Source organism: Lynx rufus, unplaced genomic scaffold (assembly GCF_022079265.1).
Source record: "Lynx rufus isolate CCGP_SWC_20201006 ecotype Redwood Valley unplaced genomic scaffold, mLynRuf1.p SCAF_2, whole genome shotgun sequence".
In the NCBI taxonomy this organism is placed as follows: domain Eukaryota; kingdom Metazoa; phylum Chordata; class Mammalia; order Carnivora; family Felidae; genus Lynx; species Lynx rufus.
In genome coordinates, this window is record NW_025814834.1 from 18,699,943 (window position 1) to 18,713,530 (window position 13,588).

Genomic DNA, 13,588 nt, shown 5'->3' on the forward strand with positions numbered 1-13,588 from the left:
AAATGAGGTCATACAAGAAAAGTGCCTCCAACAGTGCCGGGCACCAGGTAAGCATGTGCTAAACATGGCTATTAGTATTTATAGGAAGAGACTGATAATAAGCATGAGACTAAACATCCATCTTAGTTCTTCCTCTGGTTTCACAGCCCCCTGTGCTAGTATTTGTGCACCTTGATCACCTCTGTCCTCACCACACTGAACCCCCAGGGAAGCACTGCTCCCCTCTGAAACTGTGGCCCAACTGTGAATGCAAATCATGTCTTGAGGGTATGGGAGAAGGGATTTCTGAATCACATCTTAATGAGGGAGGGTGTTTTCTTACCACACCAAACCACAAAGCTCCAAGGCACAAGGACACGCTCCCTTGGGACAGCCTGCACATGTTTGGTGGCATGTTCTTTCTCTTTCCTTCAGTTGGGTTATCTGGTTTTCCTTGTCTGCAGGCAGACCTTCCTTAGGGAAGGTCCTGGAAAAGGGTGTGACTGGGAGTTGGGTGGGATCAAGAGGGCGGCAGATCCTGGCATTGGCTTTAGGCCCTCCGTGGGTCAGCAGGAAGGGTAGGAAGAGGGGAGTCCCTCTAGGCGTCTTATATCCTAAGCACAGGTCTCTTTGCTTCCACAGAGAAGGGCATATTGTACAGCCTGTGAACCTGTGAGGAAGTACAAGGTGAGGTCCTAACCCCATCTCCTTGGGATAAATTGAAAGATCCTTGTTTGCTTCCAGAGATACCTCCAACTGCTGGCCCAGCTTCCTGGAAGGAAGGGGTCACACCCCTATTTGGCCCTAAAGGCCTGGTTGGGAGCTAGGGACCCATCGGTGATGGGAATGGAGTCCCCAAACCCCTGTCATCCACATCTCCCCCTTTTCAAAGACGCTGCCCCCCATCAAGAATCAGCAGCCTCTCAACCGGCCTGCCAGCTGGAACCTTAAGATCTCAAAGGAGGAGCCATCCTGGCTGTGTCCCCAGCTGCCCTCGCCAGGCATACTGTGCTTGGGCCTCACTGCCCGTGCACACGCCACCGACTACTTCCTGGCCAACTTCTTCTCCGACTTTCCCCGCCACTTCTTACACCGGTGAACTCTCAGGAAGGGAGGGGTCTCTGCCCCCTGGGGAACCTCACTAGGCTTCCTGCCCCACCACCTTCTTTCCCTTGCCAACTTGGAGCCTCCTCAGATCCTGTGCCGACTCAGGTTTGGGCTTGGTTCCCCAAATGCAGTAGCACTATATTTGGGCCAAAGCCAGGGCCTGCCCCAAGTTCATCTATGTTCTCATGACTGCATCACCACCACCATTGCTCATGACCCCACCCCCAGCATGGTGGCTTGCCCAGACCACTCAGAATGTCGCGGCCTGTTCCAGGGAGCTGCCAAAGAGAAAATGCCCCAGTAAGGAGTTGGTGGCTTCTGAGGAAGAATCCCCTGACAAGTGGGCCCCTGTCCCCAAGCAGGAGAAGCAACTCCTTGTTGACTGTCTCACCGCCATCATCAGGTGACAACCCCCGCCCCGGGACCCTCATCACCCCCCTCATCTCTCTGCACTCATTCAGCCAACTCTGGGTTCCCCCCATGGGCCCTGAAGTCCCTTCCTTTCTTGAAAAATAGAACTTCCTTACAAGGCCCTTCCACTGGTGGCCCCAGGATAGGGCAGCTCTAATGGAGCTGGCTAGAGGAATCCTCAGGGCTGGATCCTAAGTTTTGTCCTGTCCATGGCTGGTAGATAAGGTCCAAGCCAGTTCACTGTTTACCCAGGACTCCTGTCCCTTGTCTGTGTGACTCTGACCTCCTGGCTCTGCCTCTAAGAACCCACGGGGCCCAGAGGTGCCTTCCTCCAAAGAAGGGATAGAGGGGGCAACTAAGAGGTCTTCTTCCCTGCTTAGCACCCATTTGTAGACATAGTAGGCAGGCACTGCCCCTTGGGGAACACAGAAGTCAGAGACCCACAGGGGGCTGCAAGGCCTCTCAACAAGGACCTTCTCTTCCTCCCTGCCATGCAGGGGTCTGCTAGAAGACAAGATCTTCCATGAGGCTGTGGACCAAAACCTGGTGGAGAAGATACCTTACTTCTGCCAGTTCTGGAGTGAGCAGTCAGCCAAGTTCATGGCCCAAAACAACAGCCTACACTTAGCGCCAGTCCTGTCTCTATCCTCCAGCAGCTGGGAGGAAGACAAAGGCAAGGAGCAGGAGGAGGACGAACTGAGCCTGGGGAAGAAAGAAATGGAAGAAGAGGAGGAGAAGAGCAAAGAGGAGGAGGAGGAGCTGGAGGAGGAAGAAGAGGAACAAGAGGAGCTGGAAGAGGTGAAGGAGACAGGCAAGAAGGAGCTGGAGGCAGAGGAGCTGGAGAAGGAAGAGAAGTTGCCCTGGATGGCAACTGAGCCCACACGGCAGCGCATGTCCCAGGAATCCCTGAAATGGCGGTGGCAGCAGCAGCTGAAGGTCATAGCGAAGGAGGAGCAAGAGCAGGATGAGAAGGAGGCAATCAGCCGGTGAGGAACCAGAGCCAGGCGAGGGTTTGGAGGGCAGCTGTGCACAGAAGGATCCTGGGAGGCAGTGGTGTGCTGGGGCCAGCCTCTATCTGCGTGCAAGGCTCTTCCCAGCTCAGCGTGCACTCCCATCTCTCTGAGCTGAAGGCCTTCAGGGGGTATTTACAGAATGGCGATCTGAGATTTACTTTTTCCCTCCAAGACCCGGCTATTAACATTCACTAGCACATCATCTCCAGGGGGTAGTTCTAGTCTCTGAAGTCTCTTAAATGGGTTTCTAGAGGCCAGAGAGAAGCACCACCTCTTCTGGTAGGTCCTTCCCCTGGGGCTGCTCTGGGGGCAGCTTTCTGTCTTTGTTGGGATTCCTTAGGCCCCACCTGGTCCCTTCGGGACCCTCCCACCGCTGGATGCCTTTTCCCAAGCCTGGCCCTGAGATGAGATGGGGCCTACAGTTGCCTGGGTTCAGATTTCACCACTGGCACCAGCCAGTGTAACGTTTGGCAACTTGGTCCCTTTTAAGCCCCAATTTGGGGGTCTGTAAAATTGGGACAAGGATGCCTTATAGTGTTGGAAGGGCAGGAAGTTAAATGAGAATCCACGTAGAGCACAGGGCACACAGTATACAGCACAGAGGAAGCGGAGAACGCGAGCGCTGTAGAGGGCGGTGCTGACACCCGTGTCCCCGCCACTCGCAGTCTCCCGGCGTTCGCCAACCTGCAGGAGGCGCTGCTGGAGAACATGATCCAGAACATCCTGGTGGAGGCGAGCCGCGGGGAGGTGGTGCTCACCTCCCGGCCGCGCGTCATCGCCCTGCCCCCGTTCAGCGTTTCCAGGTGGGGGCGCCGACTGCGCGCGAAGGGCGCGAGGGACGGCAGGGGCGGGCTGGCTTGGCCCGAAGCCTCTCTCCAACGCCTTACTGGGGCTTTCTGCCTTCCAGGATTGTGACTCCAGACTTGCTGGCGGCGCCGCCCCTCGGGCTGCATCAAGCAGAGGTGCCCCGCCCGGTGGCGTCGCCCCCTACCAACACTCTGCAGATGTCAGCGCCCCGTCCCACGGACTTGCTGCTTTAAGGACCCCCATCTCCACCGCCCCGCCAGTAAAGCATATAGCCTTTTTTCCCCCCCGTATCTGCCTTGACTTTATTTCCCCGACCTAGGAGGAATTCTCGCGCGCGTTCTGGGAGGGACAGATGGTTGGAGTGGCTGAGGTGGACTGCAGCGACTCATTGCAGATTTGGGTGCTGGAAAGTTGCGCCTCTCCGCTCCGCAGCGCAGCTGGGCGAGAGTTCCCGCCGCTCTCTGCCGGGCGCTGGACCTGGTTTGGCCAGTGGAGGGCGCTTCGGGCGGGGCCTAGCTGGCCTTTGCCTGGTGGACAGGAACTGAGCTCCCGGCCTAGGCCGAGCAGCAGGTGGCCGCGCGGCGAGGTGACCACCCCTCCCCTTTCCCTGTTGCGCCTGCTCCGAGGCTGGGTCCTTCCATCGCCAGCCCTTTCTCAGCATCTGCCAGGCTCCTGGGGCTCTGCTAAGAGCTGAGAAGGAAAGGAAACCAAGGCACGTCGCGGAGGGCTGAGCTAGACGCTGGGACGCGGATGGAGGTCACAGCTAGCGGGCCACAGACCCTACTAAGCGATTCCCATCGTGAATCTGAATCACCAGCCTAGGGAGTGTGCCTCGTCCCCCAGGATACCCACCTCCCCTCCCACTCCCCCTAACCTCCTCCCGGCAGCCTCTATCCTCTGCTCCTCCCCCCCCCCCAGAGGCAGGTGGGTGGAAAAGTGACATCTGGTGTTGTTCCAGAGGCGCCCAGGTCCCCGACACCCCCCCTCCACCCCCGCGGCCAAGGCCTCCAAAGAGCTCAGGCCCCAGAGCCCTGGCAGGGGTGGGGAAGGGGTGGGGGCGCTCCGCCTCCTCTGAGTCAATATTTGCTTGGAGCAAACGGGCGCCCGGACAGGTGTGTGTGTGTGTGTGTGTGTGTGTGTGTGTGTGACTAGGGGCGGGGACTGAGCAGGCCGTATAAGGGCTCGCTGAGCCCAGAATCCCGCACAAGCTCCGGGGAGTGGGCTGGGGACCAAGCCAAGCACGGCCCGGCCAGGTGAAGGGTGGCCAGGAAGGGAGGGGCGGACCAGGTGCACACCTGCGGTGGCCGCCCCGGCGGGCGACGTGTCAGCCGCAGATGCGCGCAGGTGAGGGCGGCGGCTAGCGGAGCGCTGTGTGGCACTGTGCTCGCGGAAGACCAGGACAGGAGATCACCAAGGGCCACAGCCAGGCCCCGGGCCTTCCGCTCCCGCCCCGCGACGAGCCCCTCGCACAAACCGGACCTGAGCGTTTTGTTCGTTCGGCTCGCGTGAGGCAGGGGTGGCCTCTCAGCACCTGCCCCGGGGCCGGGCCCGACCGCCACGCAGGCACCTGCCGTCGCTGCCGCCGCCGCCGCCATACGGGTCGGAGAGGCTGCGAGCCGCTCCCGGGGAAGATCCGGCTCCCATCCGGCCCCGCCCGCCCTGCCTTATCCTGCCCGCAACTCCGGGGCTGCCCGGCTCGATTCCGGGTAATATGGGCCGGCTGAGCAGGCTCCACCGGGTGGCATAGGGGGCTGTGGCCGAACCTTCTGGAGGTGGAAACCCAGCTTCTAGTCCCTCTCTGTCCCAGCGACCTCTCTGGCCTTGGGCAAGTCATTTCCCAGCCTTTCCTCGGTTTTCCTGTATGTTCAGAGGGGTTGGTCTGGCCTTGGGCAAGGGCCTCACCAGTCCCCAGATCCTGGTTTCGGGGCTTCTAGCAATAATGCTGAGCCACTTACCTGGGAAGTTGGAGGCCTTTGAGGGATTGGAGTGTTAGCTGTGAGGAGGTGTGGAAAATCAGGGTGGGGGAGCTAGAACCAGATAAAGATCAAGTCTGCTCCTTCACATCTGTTTGGTGCTGACATCCTGAGGGTTCGCTCCCTGCCATCTCCCTGGCCCTTCTTTCAGTCTTCCCATGTCTGAGACAGACAGATGGAAAAGGACAAATGGGGCCTGGTAGCCCTTGCCAGGTGGGGTCCCCAGGCACCACAGCCAACCACCTTTCTTAAACTTCATAATCCCAAGGCTTCCTGTTATATGCAGCTGGGGGATAGGGTGGGTCTCAGTGGCCCTCATCTTAGGTGGGAGTCCACGGGTCATTAGCCACAACCAAACCTGAGACAGCCGGTCCCTCTTCTGCAGGGAGTCAAAGTGTTAAGATCTGACATGAGGGAGGGGGGGTGGAGATTGCCTTAGACCCCTGGCCTCCTGCCCTGGAGAGTCTAGAACTGAGGGTTCCACACACAGCCTGAGGTCAGTGTGAGCCCTTAGCTGAGTCTCTGTCCTTTCACTCCAGGTGTCCGTCATTCCTCCTCTCTCAACATTGATGGTGATGCTGGTCTAGCCCCACAGAGAGGGTCGTAGGTGGAGGGAAGCCTCCTTGGACAGCAGTAAGGAGCTACAGTTTCCCCTTAGGGTGAGGAAGCATCATGGGGTAGGAACTGTACTCCCAGACAGAGGTAGCCCCCAGTGAAAGAGGAGGGTGAGGAGTCACTGGTCCCTTCCAGCTCCATTTTGGATGCTTCTGGAGGTGCTGGCTTGTCCCCTCCACTTGTTCCCCCCCCCCGTCACCCCCACCCAACTACCCGCAGGGCCTTCGGGATCTGCTGAGTCCTCTGCACAGAGAAAGGGAGGGGGAGGGGATGAGATGGCTCTGACAGATTCCAGGCAGTTCTGGGAGGGGGTGGACTGCAGCAGCCCCAGGGAGGGGGCATCCATGGGTCCCCATGCTGGGATATGTGCAGTCCCCATCCTGGCCCCCCGACCAGGCTTCTGTCCTGGGCCCAGCCCTCTGCTCCTTGCTTGGCACTGAATGATTTGCCTGTTAGGGGCCTGACCCGGCACTGGCACATCTTCCCTGTGTCGTTGAGGGCTTCCTCTTCCCCTCCCTAATCGTGGAAGGGGGTGACAACTCCCCACCTTTGGCTGGGATTCCAAATCTTGGGGCTGCACAATGAAGAGCTCTCCCCCTGAAATGACTGCCCCCACAGTTAAGGGGGGGGTGGGAAGAATGAGGCCAGCAGCGGGCAGGCCACCAGAGGCCGTTGTGACTGAGAGCCACTGCCTTCCCCCCCCCCCAGGGCCTAATTTCCCCCAGAACTCCACTCCCAGTCCCCAAGACCTGCATTTCCAGACCAGGGCCAGGGAACGGGCCTCTCGTCCAGGTCCCTCCTCCCTGCCTGGCCAGGGGCGGAGACTCCAGGCGCCTGGCTGGCCTGCAGGTGCGGGGCTTGGGAGGGGGGGTGCTCAGCAGCTGGCGTTCGAGGGGCCCCCTTACCCCTCCCCCTTCCTGTTCCTAGCCAGAGCCTGCTTCCTGTCATCCCTGTCAGCACCCCAGGCGGGGGAGGGGACAGGTAATGGAGGAAGCGGAAAGAGGGACTGAGCAGTGGGAGTGCGGGTGGCGGTGGGATGGGAAAAGCGTGGAGGAGAAATGTGGAAGGGAGGAGGAGAGCAGAAAACACAAGCAGGACAGAAGGATAGACAGAGGGTGCAGCCCAAAGGGATGGGAGACACAGGGAAGATTTCAGGACTGGGAGGGGGGGAGCTGCAGCCCTCCCATCATCCCCCTGTGAAAGCCAGAGCTAGAGAGAGGGCAGAGACAACCGGAGAGAAACCAGAGAAAATGGACGGAGGCAGAGACACAGAGGCAACGTGACATAACAAGAGATGCACAATTCAGAGAGATGGAGAGATTCCAAGGTGCCAGGTCAAAGGTCAGGGTATCGAGAGGTGGAAGGCACAGTGTCTGTGGAGGTAGGGGTCCACCATGTGAAAACAGCTTCCAACCCCACATTGCGGGAAATTACCCCCAAGAGAGGAGAGACAGTGGCTTCTATAGCCAGGGCTGGGGGTGGGGCTGATACCCCTCTCTTGAGAAACCCATCTTTCCCCATTAAAGGGCAAAAGATGAAGAGGGGCAAGGCTCTGGCCCTACTGGGCACTGAGCAGCAAGGGGCTTGGGTCTGACTCCGTCTCTGCCCTTTTCTGTCTTGGCCACAGCTGGAGAAACAGACAGCTGTGGCAGCTGACGGACCCCCTGCCCACCTGCTGGTTGTGACTCAGCCTTGGAACCTCTGGACGCAGAGGGTACCCAGGGTCTATGTGAGAGTCAGGGGACCTGGGAGTGGAGGCACCAGTGGGGGGGGGGGGCCTCATACCCAGGTGCTAATCCCCATCCGGCCAAGGCAGAACCAGAGCCTCACTGACCTTCTTAGAGATTAGTCCCCATGGCGACCTTGGCAATTCGCCCCCTCACTCTGGCTAGGTGTGGGGGGTGGTGTGCAGAGGCCGGGTGGGGCGGGGAGAGAGCCTTCCTGAGGCATCACAGGATCACAGCGGTCAGGGTTGGGAGGGCCCTTCCAGGGTCAGCAGTTAGTACAAAACTGGAGCCTCAAGAGAGGGAATGACCTGCCCAAGGGCACCTATAGAGCCAGAAAAGCCTCAGACCCGAAGTCAGGTCCCCAGTTCCACTCTCAAGTGTTCTTTCCAGAAGAGCAGAGGCCTGAACAAGAACAAAGGACATTAAGATACACCCCCTCGGACCCTCCCCACTCATGATCTCCTAAACTGAAATCAAGGGCAGAGCAACTTGAATGGGGTGAAGCAGGAAGGCTCTCCCTCCTGAGTACTAGGCTGGCTTCCACAAGGCCAATGTGGAAAAGGGGATGTAGATCCCAGAGCTCTGCCTGCTGCCCTGACTCCTCCCTCCAGCCCAGCCCAGCCTGCGGGTGTGGGGGGCGGGGGAAACCATGCCGCAAAGCCAGTTATAACCACAACCACAATGACAGAGCAGCTAACATTTATTGGGTGCATATGGCACGCCAGTTCTGTGCTTTACATGCACCTAAATCTTCACCACATTTTTTAAGACTATTGTCCCCATTTTACAGAGGGAAAAACTGAGGAGTGCAGCTTATACGCAGGGGAGCTTGGATTTGAACCCAGGCTTTAGCGCAAGACTCCAGAGCACTCTTAACCCTTCAGTGTCTGTATGATCAGGGGCGGATGACTGAGACACCTTCTCTCCTCCTCTCCGTGGCCGTGGAATGGGATACGTGCATGTGTAAGCGAAGGGCCTACTTGCGTGTGACTCCAACACCCAGCACAGAGTGGCACACAGCACATTGTATTAAACGTTTGAGGAATAAGCGAGTGAACAAGTGTGTGCCCATAGATGAGTGTGATTTGGGGGGGGTCTACTGAATCCTAGGAGAGTGTTTGCATGTGATGCCTGCCGGATCTGTCTGCGTGCCTGCAACTGTGTGAATGCATGTATGCGGGTGCCCTCTCCCTGCTGCCCAGTGTGAGCCCCATCGCTTTGCGTCTGGTGAGTGGGTGGTAGTGGGAGGGGCCTCCCAATTCCCCGGATGGTAGCCAGCTCTTCACCCTACTGAGGGGCAGAGAGGAGGGGCTCTGTTTCTAGCAGGGTAAGACAATGGGTATGTGGGTGGGGCTCCCGCCCCGACAGGATCCTCCCCCCCACTCTTTTGGGGCCAGCTGTTGGACCCTGCCTGAGTTGAACTGATCTCTCACTCAGTTATCTCTGTCTCCCAGGAGACCAGATCTCACAGCCCCAGGGAAAGTGCCCTTCTGCCAGTTCCAGGCTCTAGAAGGGGGGGGGGGGGGGGGAGGCGAGGCAGAGGGTGGGGGAGTGGGGCTGCAAAGAAGAGGCTGGTGGTGGGACCAGGGGAGGGAAGGCCCCAGTCACAGAATTTGCATCTTCAGTCACCAAAGCCCTGACTGATTTCCCAGTGAAATGAGGTGGGAGCAGGCCAACTTGAGGAGAGGACATTGGCCACTGGGTGCTTGCTCTAAGCTGCCCGGCCATACGGAGAAGTCAGGCTGTTCAGGGATGGGTGAGGGAGATGTCCCTGGGGATTCTCAGGGCCTTTACATGGAGAGAATAGAGACCTGGGTGGGAGCCCAGGATCAGGTTAAGTGTTTCTTTGTCAGATCTGCGTGCACGTCCCCTATGGGATGGGTATCTGACTGGGGTCTGAGGGCCTCACAGGTTCTTAGAACACAGGACTGAGTCTGCTGGTTTCTCTTTGGGATCTTCAGGTGCCTTGTGAGATTTTGAAGAATCGTGAGGAAGGTGACTGAAGATTTCTCTATGGGACTGAAAGTCCTCATAAGAGCGGCAGGGCTGGATAGGGTGCGGGTAGGAGTTCTTTGAGGGTGATGAGATCCCTATGAGATCTTGAGGTCTCCTGGCAGTGTAGATCTGGGGACACCATTTTCTTTTTGTCTAACTTCCCCCTCCATGCCCAAAGGCTGAGGCTGTGGATGCAGAGGAGGTAGGGGTGAGGGTGCTGAGCTGGCAAACAAAGCCACCTGTGCATCCATCCTTCAGGAAGCTCTGAGCGCAACTGAGCTGGGAAAACAAACAGGACCAGCTGCTGGGGGTTGAGAGGGGGCTAGGAGGGGATTGGGACGGGGTGGGGGGAAGCTGGGGGGCTGGGGCTGGACCAGAGAAAGGAGAAAGGAGGCTGGGACAGGGGTCCCTAGCACAGAAAAGGGATAGGGATCCCAGAGTCCCATTCCAGCACACCAGGCAGGGCCACCTGACAGCCCCTTCCCCTCAGTGGGTCATTCTTCCCTTTCTCCATGACTTTGAGGCCCAGAGCCAGGGAGGGGTCTGGGGGATGTGGGGACCCTGAGAGAAGACTAGGCAACTGCCTATTGGTGGTCTTTGTGGGTGTGCCCATTTCTGAGAGAGCCGGGCACAGACATCTACAACTAGGGGGAGCAATGAATGGGCCCTACACACCATTTTCCTGATGAGGAAACTGAGGTATGCAGGAGGGAAGAGGCTGGCTAGTGCCTCACAGCTTCTTAGAGCAGAGCCAAAAGCCGAATTTAGGACTAGAAAAGGGGCGGTGTCCTTTTTCATCCAAAGGGTCTCCACCCCCAAATCCCAGCCTGATTCCTAATTCTAATTTGGATCTCAGCTGTTATTCCTCCCCACTACTTCCCTGGCCTGTGAACACACACCCCGCGCGCGCGCGCCCCTCCTGTAGAATGTGGTTGTCTGGCCAGCTGAGAAACTGGAAACTGCCCACCTAGGTGGAGCCCCAATCTCAGGGCCGCGCCCAGGACCCCCGCCCCACCTCCCGCAAACACACTGTCCATCTAAGAGACACCAGCGCACCTTCGAAGCTGACACCCAGCGCCAGCGTCACGGAACAGCGCAGACGCACAGCCTGACGCACTCGCCACCCGCGCGCACCGCCCCTCCGACCTCAGCCCCGGACCAACTCCCTCATCCACTTCACCCCTCTTCGCCCGCTTCCTCCGGCGCGTCCCGCCCGCGCCTCCTGGTGGCCGAATCCAGAATTTCTGATAGAGATGGAGGAAGAGGGAGGGAAAGGGAGAGAAGGAGAGATTCAGGTTCTCACCTCCCACCATGTCCAGGCAAAGTCCAAGGGCCAGGACACGAAGAATCCAGGACTGGCTCTTGCCTCCCTCGATAGTTTGTACTTCTTTATGGATTTGGGGAAAGTATACCCTACTTGTGTTTCTCCAACCACTGCCCACCAAGGGTAGGGAATCAGGGAATTGGCATGGTTCTGACCCCGTCTCCAGTCAACCCCATATGGTCGTCCTTGCTGTGACTCAAATATTTCTAACTGTGCTTTACTTCTCAGTTTTAGGGCACTTTATTCTTGGCATTCACCTTCACACACCTTATGATCCTCAATAGCTATTCCTTACCAATGAAAAGAGAGACCCAAGGGAGGCTCCAGTGGCTCCCAGCACTTGTTCTCAGCACTCCAGAATTTGTGCGTGTGTGGGGGGGGGCGGGGGGAGTTGGTAGAGTGGGCAAACCATTACCCTAGCTCTCTCACTGGGTAATTTCCTCTACTCCTCTTCCCCTCCCCCCAGACATATGGCCCAGCCTGACCACTTTGTTGCCTCACTCACTCATGTTTTATTGAGCACCTACTATGTGTCCAGCACCATGCTGGGTTTGAGGATAACAACAGGACTGACACAGCCCCTGCCTCCTTAAACAGAGCTTACACTCTAGCAAGGGAGATACTCGGTACAGCCATAAACACATAAACAAAAGACGAAGACAACTTTAGAGTGACAAACACTGTAAAGAAAATAGGGTGAGGGGTGCCTGGGTTTCTCAGTCGGTTAAGCCTAGGGCTTCAGACGTCAGCTCAGGTCATGATCTCACGGGTTTGTGAGTTTGAGCCCGCATCAGGCTCTGTGCTGACAGCTCAGAGCCTGAAGCCTGCTTCAGATTCTGTATCTCCCTTTCTCTCTGCCCCTCTCCCATTCCTGCTCTGTCTCTCTCTGAAAATTAAATAAAACATTTTAAAAAACAGAAGAAAAGAAAACAGGGTGGTATGATGAATAGTAAATGCCAGGAACAGCATCACTCAGGAGGTAATAAAGAAGCCAGCATGCCAAAGTCTTTGACTAAGACACTCCAGGCAACAAGAACAGCAAATGCAAAGGCCCTGAGGTGGAAATGAGCTTTGGGCAGTTGGGAGAAAAGATGGACGGTCAGCATGGCTAGCCTGCCAGGAGCTGGAGGTGGCTGCATCTGGCCTATGAGTCCTTTTAGTCACAGGAGGCTGAGTGGCAAGAGGACTGGCTTTGGAGTCAAAAGGTTTAAATTCTAATCTTGCTTCGACACCGGTTTTGTGAATCTGGCCAAAGGTCGGCGCACCCTTGACCCTCAGTTCCCACATCTGTATATCCAAGCCTACCGCTCTCGACTGTTGTTGAGTCTATAAAGAAAGCACTTGGCTCATAGGAGCAACAAAATATTATTAGTTCCCTTCTCACTCTCCCCTCCACTTCTGCTGGAATAGCCCCTCCATTAAGGAAAACTCACAATTTTGCCAGAAGTCTTTGTGCCTCATTGAGAGCTATGATGGTTGGGACATTCCGCGGTCAATTGTGAGGAAATGTCCTCCCTGGAGCCTCCCTTAGGTTGCCAAGCCTTTCCTCCTCCTCTCCCTCCCACACTTCTCCCCGACACACAGGGCGCTGGCAATGAGGGTGAGAGCCTTGGCCCTTCACTCCCAACCACAGCTCTCAGACCCTGGAGCTCGGTGTGGCGATTGGGAGAGTCGCGCTAAGGTTGAAATATTCTTTCTACCTACCAAAGCGAGCCACTTCCCTAGCTACTATTATTTCTAAGCGCTTCGTAAATCCGCGCCCTCCCTTGGGCGGTTCACTTTCCCTGAGTTCAGCGCCGCCTCGCGGCGAGTCCTGCGGGTGAAAGGACCGCAGAGCCGGTTCTGGGAACTCAAGCTTGGGTGGAAAGGAGCCACAACGGGCCGATCCTCCGGGGAAAAGAGGACTGAGGGGCGTGAGGAAAGTCTCTGGCGGAAAGTCGTGTCTACCCTCCCTGCCCAGCGTGGCCCCAAAGAGAGGCCTTGACCTAAGCCTGAGGAAGAGACGGAGTTTAGACGTTGGGAAGAACTCCCCGCGCCCTCCAGTCAAGAATTGGCGGTCTTAGCCGGGCGGCCCCAGGGTGACCTGGTATCTCCATCCCTAAGTGTCCGGGCCAGGGAGGGCGCGTTCTGCCCAGAGCTCGGGTGCGCCTTGCCTGGCTCAGGCCCCCAATAAAGAAAAAGCGGAGTCAGCCTCAGCTGTGGCGGGCGCGGGACGTGTGCCTCAGCACTTTCTATTGTAATCCCGGAGGGCTGGGGCCAGATTGGTGGCTTTGGGAAAGGCCTCGGCTCCCCAGAGGACACCAGAACTGACCGCAGCCTGCCCGCTGACTCAGCTCCCCCCACCCCAGCGGGAGGGAATGCGGGGAGGGGAGGCGAGGCCGGGTATAAAGCCCCGCACGCCCGGCCCGCGCGCAGCCTCTCCATTTTTCCGTCAGTACCGCGCTCACCCACCCGGTGAATACTCCGTGCTGGGGCAGGGTTTCTCCGGGGCGGGGGAGGGCGAGGTGAGGGAGAGCCTCTAGCGGCCCTGATCCAGCCCCGCGTTCTTCACCCCCAACCCGGGTTGGGCGAGCCTGGGCCCCGGATGGGGGCTGAGGGACGCTGAGCCTTTGGTCCCACCCTTCTCTCCCCAGCGGC

The 13,588-nt window shown here is 57.9% G+C and overlaps 1 protein-coding gene across 1 annotated transcript in view; it reads left to right on the plus strand.

Moving 5' to 3' along the window:
• The window catches only part of CFAP65 (cilia and flagella associated protein 65), a 33,009-nt gene extending 29,459 nt beyond the window's left edge, over nucleotides 1–3,550 (plus strand). Inside the window, exons 27-32 of the mRNA XM_047086034.1 lie at nucleotides 622–666; nucleotides 872–1,074; nucleotides 1,361–1,489; nucleotides 1,995–2,483; nucleotides 3,176–3,313; nucleotides 3,418–3,550. Of these exons, the coding sequence (XP_046941990.1) occupies nucleotides 622–666; nucleotides 872–1,074; nucleotides 1,361–1,489; nucleotides 1,995–2,483; nucleotides 3,176–3,313; nucleotides 3,418–3,550 (1,137 nt within the window). The remainder of the gene's footprint in view (nucleotides 1–621; nucleotides 667–871; nucleotides 1,075–1,360; nucleotides 1,490–1,994; nucleotides 2,484–3,175; nucleotides 3,314–3,417) is intronic.
• Nucleotides 3,551–13,588: the final 10,038 nt, after the last annotated feature.